Source organism: Hyperoodon ampullatus, assembly GCF_949752795.1.
Source record: "Hyperoodon ampullatus genome assembly, chromosome: 9".
In the NCBI taxonomy this organism is placed as follows: Eukaryota; Metazoa; Chordata; class Mammalia; order Artiodactyla; family Ziphiidae; genus Hyperoodon; species Hyperoodon ampullatus.
Window position 1 is genome coordinate 19,070,029 of NC_136922.1, and position 15,836 is coordinate 19,085,864.

The following is a 15,836-nucleotide window of genomic DNA, read 5'->3' on the forward strand; positions in this document are numbered from 1 at the left end:
CTATTAGAGGTGGAGATACACCGTAAAGGAGAAGCAGATCAGATGTTACAGGGAGTCAGAGAAGAGAGCTGTTCCTTTGCACTGTGAAAAAAAGGAAAGGCTCAGCATCAAGTTAGCCTGAACGGAACTTTCAGAATAATTGGGCTTGAGGATCGCCAACCTGAGATGCCTTCTAGGTGGGCACAGGGACCCGCATGGCATCCAGTCCAAGGCGGAATGAGGGCAGGTTGCCTGGAGGGAACAGCTGGGGAAAAAGATTAGACAAGTGGTCCTCCTATTTCAGAGTGCTTTGGGCCAAGGAGGTGGCAGAAAAGATCAGAAGTGTGGGGATGTGTGAGAGACATTTCAGAGACAGGACCACTGGCGTAACAGGGTCTCAAAGGGAAGACTGAGGATTAGGATGCTGTTATTGAGAGGCTGGTGATGCCAAAATGGAAATAGGGGCATAGAGGGAAAGGACCTTCTCCTAAAGCCTTTCCATCTGAACTGCAGAGACAAAGTGAAAGAGAAAAACTAAGATCAATTCCTGTGACAAATAATGAGCACCCCCATTTTCCCAGCAGCAGATTTGAGGACCTAATTTTCTTGATCCACTATTTGCCTGGGCTGTGATTGTGATTTGTGTGATCTAAGAAACTCCTGGAAAAGAAAAAAATATGGTAGATATAAGACTTATTCCTTTAAGATAAAAGGCTAAGAAGCACAGGCAATTTTTATTAAATTAAAAAAGACCTTCCAAGATTTACAGAAGAACTTTTCAAAGCTCATTTGAGGTAGGAGCCACAAATAACTACCTGCTCCAGCTCTGTTCAGTTCCTCCTCTCAAAATTGAACCGAAATGCAATCTGGCTTCTCTGCCTGGAAACTTCTTCCGGTATTTTCCTTAATGGAGCACAGAGGCAGAGGGGGTGAGGAGAAGGTCACTACTTTGAAGGTCTATGAAGCTTAAAACGTTCTGGCTACAGACTTCAGCTGAACCAATTTTGTTTTCCATGGTGAAGTCGAACCAAACAAAATCTTGGGAATGTGCCCAAAGAGCTTGTATTGAATATTAGAATTTTAGAAAAAGCAAAAGAAGCTGGAGGATTGATTATTTTGTCAAAGAGCGCATTGTCAGCAAGGTGTTTCTTCACCCTTCCTAGCGTTTTCAGAAGTGTTGAAAATAATTAGAAGCAAACACAAATGTTGGAAAGAAGCATTCAGGGGGTAGTTTCTTCCAGCCCGACATTTTTCAGAGACCTCAGCTGAAAGTTGGGGGAGCACACTTTGAGGGGAGATGGCCTGTTCACTAATGAATATAAATAGCATTTCCTTATGGGCCGTATATTTTTTCCAGCAGGAAATGGATAATCTACTATGACATTTCAGTGGGTTGGAACAAGATAGATAAATCAAATGCAAGTTACCCTGTTTCTTTATCAAATGAAAGATAAATGCCTTAATGGATTAGCAATCATGAAATATATAAGTATTTATAATACAGTACTGCTTTATAACACCATCTGCCAAAGAATGGTATTTATTCAGCCACTGATATGCGAACAGATTTTCTTCCACATTATGCAGAGAGGAAATATATCCTAGTGTTAACGAGCATGCACTTTGTATTTAGCCAGCCTCAATTCTAACAAAATTCTTTAGTTGACTGACTGTGTTGTTTTGATAACGTTACTTAACCCCACTTTCCTTTGTTGATAAAACGATATAATAATCGTCCTACTTTTAAAAGTCATTTAGTCTATCAAACAAGATAATATATGAAAAGCATTCCACCAAATGCCTAACACATGTAAGTACTCAATAAATAATAGCTGTTCTCATCATTCCACTGGTCACAATTGACTCCACACAAAATGAGAGTTTCAAAGTATTTGGAACATCTGAACTGAATGCTTTTCAAAGAAGTGCTGAGGGACTAGATGAATGAGTCTCTCATCTGGTTCAGGCAAATCGGTCTCTGTTTTAAAATTGAGGCATAGAATCAGTCTCCATAAGCTAGGTCATGCTGTAGTAACAGTTCCTGAATAACATTGGCTTAAAACAACACAAGTAGATTCCTTGCTCACATCCCATGTTCATCAGGGTTTGCAAGGTGGAGTTGTTATACCAGAGAGACCTGGAAGGGCTTACCTCAGCATTGAGTGTTCTGGCCTGGAGGTGGGGCATACACCTACCTCCCATTCACAGTTTGTTGGCCAATCCCATGGCCTCACACAAAGGGATCAGGACATGTCACACTATCGTGGCCCTGGAAGGTGGAAACTGGACATCTGATGAACACTGATGACTACCACAGGACCATAGACATAGTTGAAAATACACTCTTACCTCATAGGTAGTGGGGCTTGAGGCATCTTTATTGAGCTCCAAAATAATGAATTAAAGTCTGTTACAGCAGTAGTGATATATGGTGCTTCTGAACCCTGGGCAAGACTGGGTGACTCGTCCGAGTTGGTGGTACACACCACATGTTGCCTCGAGTTTCTGGGATGCCGGACCATATAAGCAGTGCCATCGATTGAGTCCTTCTGTTCAAGATGTCCAAAGCCATTTTTATTCTCTATGGCCTTTTTTCACTCTTCCATGCTAGTTGAAATGGCTTTATCTGTTTTTATCTCACATCTAATGGGTTTAATGTGTTCTAACTGTATGGCTCCATTTGGCGCCCTGGATGCTATGGCTGAGAGGCACCATATAAAAAATATTGTTATTGTTATGATGATGAGTTCAAGCAGTGGAGGGGAAATTGTGAAATAACTTGGTACTGGAGCTATCATTATTTTCAGTGAAATGAAGTTTGGCTTCTTATTACACTAGTAAGCCTTGAAGATTAAATGGTATCTATAGTACGTATCTTAGCAATAGGCCAAAGAAGTCAAAATAAAAACTTTCGATATAGCATTTCATATATTATGAAACAGATGTTTGCTTTTAAGTATTCTTAATTTTTTTAAAAAGTTGACATCCATATCAGACATTAAAAAAACCAACAAATGAAAAGACCCGCACACTTAGTTTTAATTGTATTCATTCTCTCTTCCATTATGATTGGACTGGCCAGCTTTGTTAATTAATTTAACCCTTAGTGCTGATCCTTTGCCAGTTTGCTGTGAGGTTGAGCCATAAGTTGTTTCATCACTTTAGAAATGCATCATGAAGACGGAAGGTGCATGGAGTTCTGGAAAAAAGGACGGTTGAGGTCCCTTCCCTCATGATGATGTGATATTATGTTCCCATTACTTGAATATTCATTATGGTTTCCCACATGTTTTTGGCTACCTCTGTTTCCTGAAACTGTTTACATTATTAAGTTGGTCTGGATTATAGAAACGTAGCTCAAACTCTGTGTATAGTTAGAGTAGCTTGGGATGTTTGCATATATGGGGTAGATTCCCTTTTCAGCCTAAGAGAATCGTGGAAGGTTTCTAAGAGGAGATGAGACAGAATAGTCAGGGTCTTGTTACCGAAGGGCCTCAAACCACAGATGGAAAACACGACACAGGGCTAGTCTGAGGAATTTTCTGGCACACCAGGAACTGGGCCCTCGCTGTGTCTTGAACCAGATAACTTTCCACAGAGAACACAGTGAAGGCTTCATTCCTTTTGGGGTGGGTAGAGAGGAACGCTTTGGAGAGCATTGCCTGACTCAGAAACATGAGAAATCAGAACGTATCGATGCTGCTGTGTTTCCAGGACCTCCTACAGCAAAATAGGCGGAGTATGACAAATTAATGTGAAAAGATGAAGTAGTAATGAGTACCTATTGCATAAGAAATCTGGTAGAACTGTGATCTAGAAATACAGAGGGAATAGACTGTCAGAAGACAAAATCTGAAGCTGGCATGTTCTACTCCTTGGCATGTTCTACTCCAAGACCCCGAGTTTATTTTCCAGCTTAGATAATTCTCTCTTCTTTTGCTTTTTCCTTTTTTACTGGGAAGCAGCGTGGCCCATTGGCAAAGATTCGGGATTTGGAGCAAAACTCTCTGGCTTGGAATCCTGGCTCAGCTCCTTTTAGCTCTGCGACCCTTTTAGCTCTGTGACTTCCCTGCTGTGTTGCTCAGTTTTCCCAATTTTACAAATGGGGATCATAGTAGTACCTTCTGGGCTGAATGAATCAAATGTGCAAAGCACATATAATAGTGTTTGGCACAGAGTAGGTGTTCGTTAAGTAAGTAAAATAAGTCCCATGTTTCCAAAGTTCCTTTTAACATAACTAGTTAAAATTCAAGAGAGTATAAAATTAATTTCTGGTGTATGTTATGATGCTGTTGGAGTTAGTAAATATGTACTTATCAGATGATCAGGTAATCATTCAACCTTCCTTAGCCTCCCTTTTGTTATCTGTAGGAAGAGGAAAACATACCTATCTCAAGGGGTTGAAGTGAGGAATACATGAAATAAACATTTGAAAAGTGCTTCTTATGTCTGACGTGCTTAAGAAAAGTTTCCTTCCTTATAGCACAGGGCACTCTGCTCAATATTCTATAATAACCTAAATGGGAAAAGAATTTGAAAAAGAATAGATACATGTATATGTATAACTGAATCACTTTGCTGTATACCTGAAACTAACATGACATTGTTAATCAACTATACTCCAATATAAAATAAAACTTTTTTTAAAATTAGTATTTGAAGACAAAAAAAGCTGCCCTTAACTAAAATGAATGAATAGAATTGATTTTTTTTTTAAAAAAGGGTTCCTTCCTCCCTTTTCCATTTCCTTTAAATAATCTTATCCTTGACTGTTAAAGATTTTTAAAAGTTAAGGCTTTTATCCCTAACTTGCTGTCATGAATCTGAAACGCAGCTCACGTGTCCATGTTCTGGGAAGTAGAAGCCTGAAATTAACAGGTGACCAAGGCTCTACTTAAGGAATCTAGGTTGCTAAGGTCAGCACTGCAGCAAAGAAGGAAAGGTAACAACAGCAGCTAGCATGTATTGAGTGCTTGTTGTGTGCTTGGTTCTGTTCTAAGAAGTTCTAAAAATCCTCACAACTTTATATGGAAGGGACCATTTTCATCCCCATTGTACAGAGAAAGATGCTGAGGCACAGGTGATTAAGTAAATTACCCAAGGAGATACACTCAATACATGGCAGAGCCAGGATGTGAATCTAGACCCTCTGGCTCCCCAAACCCACGCTCTTAACCCTCTTGCCATGTCACTTCTCGAAAACAATGGCTATGAAATCAGCAGATCTATATGTGTGTCTGCTGTGTGCTGTGTGCCCTTGTACATGTTTCATAACCTCTCTGAGCTGCATGTTCCTCTTCTGTGATATAGGAATAAAAGGCACTGATAAATGCAAAAACTCTCTGAGGTTATTGTGGGGATCAAATTAGATTAGCAAATACAAAACTCTTCGCCCCAGGCCTGGTATACAGTAAGGGCTCACTAAGTAGTAGTTGCCAATGTCATCATGTATGACTAGAGACTGGGGCAGGTTCCTCCTCGTCTACCTTTGCATTTTGTCAGCCTCCAGCTCTTGACCTATGGGTTCCTGGAGGTTTATTAGTTCAGCCTCCCAAGAACGGGCATACGCAGAAGTTGAGGTCAAAGGCATTGTCACTTTCCTAGAATCTGACACACTGTTCCTGAGGGACCAAGGGCAGTTCACACACACTCCTCATGGAGAAGTGGGTCTAACCCACAAGCTGTGCCACTCAAGCCCCTTCCTGGTGAGGGCTTTGCCCACCAATCCTTAGACTAGGTAGACTCCTCACGAGGACAGCACTTGGGGTTCCAGCTTTGGTACCAGCTGATGTGCTGGAGATTGCTGTGGTGTGCATTTCTTTTCAGCATTTTTTGGTTTGATTGCCTTTATTAATGCAGATGAAAAACATCCACACCTTTGGTAATCCCTAAGTATCTATGACTCAGTCTCAGAGAACTCTGCGTTTCTTTCTCTGCCTCTTTCTGTGAGCACAGAGTCCACAGTTCTTTCACAAGTAAAACTGCCCTAATTTCTACCCCTCAAGTCAGTGGAGATGTGTCTGTTCAAGGCCAAGAATTCCTCTTTGCAAGAAATGCATTTATCTCCGAACTTATGAGCTATACAGATTAATTTTTCATTCATTTAATTTGCTTCCTGGGGACACAAACCATTTTGATGCAATAGATCTTGATATAGAACTTAGATAATAGAGGAGAGGCTGCCTAAATAATGAATTTAAAACCTCAGCATCAGAGATGTTGGAATAAATACAATTGCCTTGGAAATATACCGCTTTGGAATGAAGACATTTAAATGGTAAATGACCTCCAAATTTACATATCCTGGCCCAAACTCTTCCCTGAATTCCAGACTTGCATAGCTAAAGGCTTCTCTCCTCAGATATCTCATTGGCAAGTCAAACAGCATCTTCAAAAAGAATGTGACTTCTGCTTCCACCCAGGCTTGTCTGTGAATCCATTCAGCCTTCTGCACCTGGTAAATGGCCTCACCAGTTACTCAACTCAGAAAGGGGAGTTCTCCTTTGATCCTTCTCCCTCCCTCCTCAACTACCTTGGGTGGGCCTTTTACTTCATCAGCAAGCCCTCTCATTCTATCACCGAATAGCTCTCAAATGCATCCACTTTTCTTAAATTCTGTAAGCACCATCCTAGTCTAGGCCACCATCATCTCCTCCTCTGATCTCCCCAGAACAGCCTCCAAGCTCATTTGATCGCATTCTCTGCCCAGCAACGGGATTATTTAAGTCTTGTCACTGCTCTGCTTAAAGCCCCAGCTGCTTCCCAGTGAACTCAGAATAGGATCCAAGTTTACTACCATAGCCTATAAATCCCTGTGCCTCTCCCTCCAACGTCATCTAGAAACTACCAAATGATGTTTGAGCCACGCTGGAACTTTTTTCAGTGCCTTGAACATCAAGCCTGTTCACACAAGTTAGCCTAGGTACCCAACTAACACAGTCAGCTCTGTAGTACTGTAATAGGTTTATAATCCTTTTCACACAAATAACACATAAAAAACAAACACAAAAATAAACATTTTTAATCTGACAGTACAGTACCTTGAAAAGTACAGTAGTCCAGTACAACAGCTGGCATCCAGGGGCACGTTGGCATCTTTGAAAGTTCACAAATTGAAGGTTCGGATGTAGGGGACTTACCGTAGTCCTTTACTACTCTGTGACCCCTCTCCACCATGCCTGCAATATTCTCCTCTTTTCAGCTAGGTTTCTACTCATTTAGTAATTTCTATCAAATTAAAACTATTTATTTGTTTGCCTATTTGTCTGTCTTCCAAATCAGAATGTAAATTCCATGAAAGAAGGGTCTAGATACATTTTGTTTGCTAACGTATATCTAGATTATATAGCTCAGATCTTGACACAGGGATACTCACAAATTATATGTAGAATAAATTAGTGGATAAATGAATTAATAAAATAATATAAATAGTATTTATTCAAATGTCTTTAATTGTTAGCAATAATTAGTTCAACACATTTGTATTGAATGACAGAGCATGGACCGTGGAGTCTGACGTATAGGACATTTTGTCCTGGTTCTATCTCTTACTTAGCTGGGTAACCTTAGACAAACTAACCCTTTAAAGGATCTCAATTTCTTGATCTGTAAAATGCGAGTTATAATGCTCTCTATTTTATAAGTTGAAAAGTCCAGTGAGATAATGCAAATAAAAAGCAGAGTCCACAGTCATCACAAGCGTTCAAGAGAAGATGCTTGCTGTTATCTTCATTAGAAGGACCACAAAAGGCATTGAGGGCCAATTAGCAAATACAGTTGGCATTTTCCTGCCTGCATAGGGCATACAGCAACTAATAGACAATCTAATGCACTATGCTTTGTGCCATTATAGAGGATACACAGATAATAAGTGCTTCTTGAATGTTCTTGGCATCAAAGTCAAATGGATTTTCTTTACTTATATTCCATCAATTACTTAAAATCTTGCCACATTGTAATTTGCTTCATATTTGAATATGAGTTTCTTAGGCAAATTTTGTTTTTTTCTAGAGTTCCTAGTTCTTATATTTTTTCTTGTGTATGTAGCTTTATCTCGTTATTTTACTTTTTCCAACCTCTCAGTCATACTGATTATATAGTTAAGGCTCTTTTGCCTCCTTAGTCTCCCCATTTTGAAGATCTCTGTCCTTCTCCATCTCTACCTTGTCCAAGCTGTCGTTCTGGGACCTTCCTTCCCTACACTTCTTGGTTGGTCCTCAATGCGTACCAAAATTTTCCTCTTATTTCATTTACTCCAGTATTTTACTGGAGTCAACTTCAAGAAACATACTTAGTAAGTTTAATCTTTGAGAGTTTGAAAATACCTTCATATCTGATTAATCATTTGACTGGATGTACAATTCTAGGTTTAACGTCATTTCAGTTTAGAAATTTGAAAGCAAGCTTCACTTCTAGTTTCTAGTAGAAACCAGTGAGACTGGTCTATATTGAGGCGTTTAATCCTTCTGCTTTCAGCCCTACTTCTAGTCTAAGATCTGTCTCTCTCTTAACCATTGATTTTAAGAAAAGAGGCTCAGGAATTCCCCAGTGGTCCAGTGGTTAGGACTTGGCGATTTCACTGCCAAGGGTGTGGGTGCGATCCCTGGTCAGGGAGCTAGGATTCCGCAAACCATGCACAGAGTGGCCAAAAATATAAAAAAAATAAATTAATTAAATTAAATTTTTAAAAAAGAGGCTCTTGAGGAGGTGAAATAGAACAACTGGCATCGACTTCCTCTCAGTGTCCTTGTAGAATAGTCTGTGCTTCAGCTTTCTCTACCTCTTTTCCCCATCAACATGATTCCATCCATGTCATTCTTAAATTTGTTGGAATATCCCATTCACTAGTGATGCTCTCTCCCATCCTTTTCCGTCATATGAAGTTTTATGTTGGTTTGTTTAACTCGTGTACTTTTATTTCAGTGGTTTATCAGGAGAGAGTGAAGGCAGTTATGGCTGTTCACAGCCCCAGAATACACAACTTGAAATTATAGTACAGTTTGCCATCATTTAGATGTACTGTAATTTATTGAACCAGTGCCAACGTTTTGGACATATTTTCCTAATTGTTTTTCAGTATTACAACTATTTGACCTCTTTATCTGGAAGGAAGCGGTTAGAGATAGGCCTTTGAGGACAGTACATGAGGGAATGATTGCTAAACACCTACTCTTAACAAGGTAACCTTTGGAAGCTAAGAAAAGATGGAAAAGTTTTCTTTCTTTTTTTTTTAAGTTCAGAACGCCCCACAAAGAACCTTCACAGGCTGTGTGTTAGAAAGCCTTGTGGGAAGGAGAGAGGTATTAAGAGTATTAAGGAGATTTAGAAAGTTGTTTATTTAGATCCTTGCCAATAAAATTTGTCGATATTCCTGATTACATCCATAGAAAAAAATTTTTTAAGCAGGATTTCTCCATCTAAGTGTGTGAACACTTTTAAAACTCTTGATGTTGAGTTGACAAATTTCCCTCCAGAAGGATTGCACCCATTTGCATTCCTACCGATCACAGACCTCTTTTTTTTTATTTATTGTTTTTGGCTGCGTTGGGTCTTCGTTGCTGCTCGCGGGCTTTCTCTAGTTGCGGCGAGCGGGGGCTACTCTTCGTTGCGGTGCGCGGGCTTCTCATTGCGGTGGCTTCTCGTTGCGGAGCGTGGGCTCTAGGCACACAGGCTTCAGTAGTTGTGGCACACAGGCTTCAGTAGTTGTGGCGCATGGGCTTAGTTGGTCCACGGCATATGGGACCTTCCCAGAGCAGGGCTCGAACCCAGGTCCCCTGCATGGGCAGGCGGACTCCCAACCACTGCACCACCAGGGAAGTCCCAATCACGGACGTCTTAAACACACACTAAGATGACATCCACAAGATGATTTGCTAGCTTTATAAACAAAATTGGGGCTCAGTATCTTCATACACATTTCTTTGATTATTACTGATGTTATTACCCATACTGTATTACCCAACTGCTCAAACCAATCCTCCATAGGTACTGCCAACCTCAGTTTAGAAATCGATAGACTGAGACTCAGTGGCTTTTAAGAATTCTCAAGATCACACAGCTTTCGAGTGTTTGAAAGCATATGCGGGTGTAGATATTGCTTTGCCAAAAAGTAATTTAAGAACCATGTGACTTATCCGCTCATCTTCTTTTTTAAACAGAAAATCAGATCATGTTTTCTGGACCTTAGATGTAAATAATTATGTCAAACATGTTCTACTTCTTGAAACAAATAGTTGAAGAACCCTTCATGCAAAGCCTAGACTGGGAGGGACATCCCAGGTCCATAGGATTATTGCACAGGGTTACAAGGACGGGATTCAATCAATGGACCCATGAGAGCTTAGCTTTCTCTGGGATCTAGATATCGCCTTCCTTGTCTCACGGTGCACGCCTATGTATATTTGTAAGGGACTGTAAATTTCTGTTTCTTATGAACCACGTGGCAAAATGGTCCTCCACAGTACCTCCTCACTCTGCACCATCCCCAGGTTCACTTTCCAAAGTTTCAGTTACTTGTTGTCAACCGTGGTCCAAAACTATTAAACAGAAAATTCTAGAAAAAAATCATTCATAAATTTTAAATTGTGTGCCATTCTGAGGAGAGTGATGAACTCTCCTGCCATCCCCCTCTGTCCCTTGGATCATCCCTCTGTCCAGCGTATCCACCTGTTAGTCACTTAGTAGCCATCTAGGTTATCAGATTGACTGTCAGTGGCAGCCCATGTGTTCAGGTGACCCTTATTTTACTGAATAATGTTCCCAAAGCACAAGAGTAGTGATGCTGGCAATTCGGATATGCCAAAGGGAAGCTGTAAAGAGCTTCTTTTAAGTGAAAAGGTGAAAGTTCTCAACTTAATAAGGAAAGAAAAATAAACTGTAAGCTGAGGTCGCTGAGCTCTACAGTAAGAGCGAATCTTCTATCTGTGAGATTGTGAAGAAGGAAAAAGAAATTTGTGCTCGTTTTGCCGTCACACCTCAAACTGCAAGAGTTAAGGCCACAGTATGTCATAGGTGCTTAGTTAAGATGGAAAAAGCATTACATATGTACAGTAAGATATTTTGAGAGCCCACTTTTACATAACTTTTATTATAGTATATTGTTATCATTGTTCTATGTTATCAGTAGTTATAGTTGTTCATCACTTACTGTGCCTCATTTATATATTAAACTTTATCATAAGTATGTATGGATAAGAAAAAAGAGTATACATAGGCTTTGACATTATCTGTGGTTTTAGGCATCCACATGGGGTCTTGGAAACTATCCCCTACAGATAAGGGAGCACTGCTGTATTTAAGAAACGTATAGGAAATTACAATGTGAAAACTGCCAGTACAGTACAGATACCAATACCATACTCTGATATTAAATTACATGGACAAACCGCAGCTTCAGAATCTTTCTAAAATCAATCATATGCAAAATACCTGGTTTCTGAAGGGGCATATGAAAAAGGATATACAATTTCATAAACTGCAATATGGCTTACTTAGTAACTTATATTTATTTAAAGAAGCCTAGGCTTTCCAAATATATAGTATCTTCCAGGTGTCTTTATCCTAGCAAGTCTAAAAATTACCAAGTAATACCATTCCACTAACCTAAATTCTCGAAGATTTTTTTGTGCAAAGTGTTAAATGCCCTTCATCCCAAACTTGGTAGCACAGTGTTCGGTGTGGATCTGGAAACTCCCAAGGAAGGAGGGTGCATAGTGAGGGTGACACAAGTTGAACTGCCCTTTCCTATGGCTGGACCTGAAGAATTCCCTTATACATCATCCCTGCAGGGAGGTTAAAAGTCCAAGTTCTCGGGCTTCCCTGGTGGCGCAGTGGTTGAGAGTCCGCCTGCTGATGCAGGGGACATGGGTTCGTTCCCCAGTCCGGGAAGATCCCACATGCCGCGGAGCGGCTGGGCCCGTGAGCCATGGCCGCTGAGCCTGCGCGTCCGGAGCCTGTGCTCCACAACGGGAGAGGCCACAACAGTGAGAGGCCCGCGTACCGCAAAAAAAAAAAAAAAAAAAAAAAAAGTCCGAGTTATCAGTACCAATACCACAGTACTCCAGTGTGGATGAATCTCAAAAACATTATGCTAAGTGGAGGACAACAGACACTTAAGGGCCACATATTGTATGATTTCATTGATATGGAATATCCAGAATAGAGAAATCCCTAGAGACAGAAAGAAGGTTAGTGGTTGCCAGGGGTGTGAGGGGAGGGGAGAATTGAGAGAAACTGCTTAAGGGATGAGGGTTTTACTGAGAGTGCAACTGAAGGTGGGGTCTGGCTGCTTGCCAATCAAGAGGCAAGGTTGGCAGAAAGGAAAGTTTGCCTTATTTTGGTTGCCGGCGACTGGGGGCCGTGCAGGAGAGGGCGGATGCCTGTCCAAAGGCCGACTCCACCCCTCACAATCAGGGGGCAAGAGCTTTTATAGGTTGAAGGAAGGGGCTACGTGCAGAAACAGCACAGCCAGCTCCGACAGTCATCTTGAAATCGGTCATCGCTGGTCTGACCAGCGTCATCCTGGTTGTTTTAAGTACAGTTAATCTTCAGTTCCAGGGTCGGTTTGTTCCCATTTCCTTGAGGCCAGTTCTTGGAATTGCGGCAGCTAATGTCACGGCTATAGTCTGGCCATCACGTAGTTAACTTCTTCCACCTGATGGGGTTTCAGTGTCTATAAGACAGCTCACAGGATAGGGCTCAGAATATTATCTATAGCCCTTGAGAAGGAACGAAAGGTCCTTAACTACGCTTAATGACTAAACTATTATTATTTAGTCTTGTTGTACGGTTTTCCTTTGTTTCTGCATTTTCTCATTTCTCTGATTAAACTTATTCTTTGGTTAAAGTTTTTCCACAGACAAAAGGCAGGCGGAGGACATGGGGGGCAGGGACCACAGGTAGGGTCCTGCTCCATTTCAGGAGCAATGGAAATATTTTGGAACTAGATAGAGGTGGTAGTCACACAGCATTGCAGATGTGTTAAATGCCACTGAATAGTTCACTTGAAAATGGTGACTTTTATGTTATGTGAATTTCACCTCAACCCATTCTTTTTTTAACAAAACTCCAAGTTCCTAAACCCAACAGACCTGGACTTGGAAACTGACAGCTTCCTAGCTGTATGATGTTGGGCAAGTTATTCTCATTTTCTAACCTGGATCCTAACTTTAACACTTTTACCTTAAACCTCCGTCAACATCCATACAGGATTGCCGTGAGGATTATAGGAGATCATGTATGTAAAACCTTTGGCACAGTGACTGGCACATCCTAGATTCTTAGGAAATGGTAGCTACCACTGCTAATACTCCTGGCGGCGGCAGCAATAGCAGTAAATGGTAGCTGTGTTTCAACCCAGATTCCTGAATAGTCAAGTGACTATTTTCCAGTTGATCGTCTTGCTTCAGGTCATCCAGTTAGGAAAAAACCACATACATAACTTCGACTTCAGCCTTGTATTCGCTCAGCAGAGTCCTTCTCTTGAAAGACAAGTTTTAGATGAAAACCATGGTTAATGTCAAAATGGAACACATCCCTAAAACACCAAATTATCAGCTTTCCCGGCAGCATAGGGGACACTGCTTCCCAATGTGTGCTCCTTTCCTGAAAAGGGACCAACCCGTGAAAACACAGTCATACGCTGGAGCATTTGAAAGGAAGTGTGAGAAGGGGGAAAAAAAGGAATTTCCCTGAGCTTCAGAGAAGGAAAACTGTGGAATCAGTTGGAAGTTGCCGTTTATCTGGAGTGGGTGGTATGGGTGACAGAAAGGGGCGGCTTGATGGTTTCAGGAGGTCTGTGTCCTCTCTCTCCATCAGCAATGGCTTCCTCAACATGACCTTTTCTGAATGGAATTCTCCGAAGACCCGGGAGCACATTTGCTGCTTTACTGACTGACATTCTGTTACCCACATGTGCTTTGGTTTTATTTGTTCTTCCTATGAGCTCCCCAAATCGAGAGGAGGCTGGAAGAATTTTTATGAGATAGAAATGTACTGTTTTGTAGTCTCCTTGTGACTCCCTAATTTGTTTTCCCGAAGCCTAATCAAGTGAGATGTAAAGGACAGCCAACATAAATACCAGTTATTGAATGAGGCAACAAAAGTAAAATCTGTTGAAACAGCATGTTCCCCAGCTTGTCCATGGAAGAGTGAGAAGCAAGATGAGGCTGCTAAGGTTATGGAAAGTACATGGTCTTCAATGTGAGACAGCTCAGGTGGACATGGATTTGCTTCCTGGTGCTATTAATTATTAGCCATGTGACCTTGAGCAAAAACCTTATTAGCTTTGGGGACTTTAGTGTCGTTATGTGAAGATTGGGGATGATAAAATGCATTCCCAACAGGTGTTGAAAGCATTTCTTGAGTTACCCTGTTTGCAGTGGCTCAGTGCTCAGCAAAGAGCTGACAATAAACATCCTTTTCCCCTTGCACTGAAAAGCATCAAGGGAGGTGATGGGGCAGCTTTTGTCATCATAGTGGCCGGCAGGTTTTGTGCATTGTTGTGGGTTAGGGGATGCTTACTTCGTGCTTTCTGTCCATTATCTCATTTAAATCCTTACATCAAGTCTATGTGGTAAACTTTATCATACCCAGTTTAGTTGCAGAACACGAGGCTCAGAGACGTTAAGTAATTAGTCCGAGATGGTGCTGCTCAAAAGTAGAAGAGCTGATATCCAAACGGAAGTCTCTCTGACAATGAAGCTTGTACCCATAACCTCTTCTACCACCTAAAGTCTTCACCCAGGGTCTGGCTGAGGTGTAGTTCATCTGTGGTCTGTTGAACTGAATCTTGGAACCCTACAGTAGATGCTGAGTAGTAAACCTTTGTGTTACCTTCATCTGGGGTCAGATTTCCAGCTTCAGAGAGACACTGTGTACCCCTGGCCACTGTTCTCTGGGACCCAGAAAGTCAACTCAGTTGAGTGGCCTACCCCTGTGAGTCTTTGTGACATGCCAGGCGCACCCATGTGGCCCCCTGCATGGTGGTGAGCAGGTCAGATGACCACTGCACAGTTGGATAAAGCTAAGTCAAGAAAAGCCATGTGTGCAAATGCAGTTCTTTCCAAAATGATGGTCCATCTGCAAGGTTGTAACTGGCAGTGATATTCCTGGCATTCATCGCAAACACCCCAGGCTGCTTGGGTAATGAATTTCTGAGGGTTAGTCATTAACAGGTTTCCTGCTTTCCTCCCCCTTTGACAGGCCCAGCTGTGAGATACAGTGAGTTAAAGATGTCAGAGGCCAGCCCGCCCCCCCTGCTTGGGCAGCACACGACGCACATCCTGAAGGAGGTCCTCAGATACGATGACAGGGCCATCACAGAGCTGCTCAGCGCTGGAGTGGTGACCCAACATGAGGTTGAGTGACAAAGGAAATATGCTTTTTTGCAAAACCACAGTTTGAATGCATTTTGCTAGCAAAGGCAAAATAGCCTTTCTGGACCCTTCTCCCCAATTCTGGTGCCTGCCACTGAAAAGTTAGAGGAATTCCAGATTTCCTGCCTGGCGTCTCCAGAATGGCTCTGGTATCAATGAATCTAGTGCTTTCTGAACGTACCCCACCTTTGATTCCTTACTATTTCCCCCCAGATAATAGATTAATTGTGGATTTGTGGGATTTTTTTTTTGGGGGGTGAAGATTTTTTTTTTTCTGGAAAAATACATTCCTCATTCTAATTACGTTAATAGCCTAAACGTTTGCCCCTCCAGCCCACGCAGGTCTGAAAAAGAGCAGATCTCTTGACGTTCTTTACTTGCACATAAAGTCCTCATTTAAACCTTTGTTAGGAAGTCAAAGCAATAAGCAGAATGACAGTCTCGGTGATTGATTTTAAACAGAATAACTTAATTTTGAGCTCA

General features: G+C 41.4%; 1 protein-coding gene across 3 annotated transcripts in view; it reads left to right on the forward strand.

Annotated features, from left to right (window-relative positions):
• SUGCT (succinyl-CoA:glutarate-CoA transferase) overlaps nt 1-15,436 on the forward strand; it is a gene marked incomplete at its 5' end in the record, with an annotated part of 675,080 nt that extends 659,644 nt beyond the window's left edge. For all 3 annotated transcript variants that reach the window (XM_079711399.1, XM_079711400.1, XM_079711401.1), the window contains one exon: nt 15,181-15,436. In XM_079711399.1, coding sequence (XP_079567525.1) covers nt 15,181-15,344 — 164 coding nt within the window. In that variant the 3' untranslated portion in view covers nt 15,345-15,436. The remainder of the gene's footprint in view (nt 1-15,180) is intronic.
• Nucleotides 15,437-15,836: the final 400 nt, after the last annotated feature.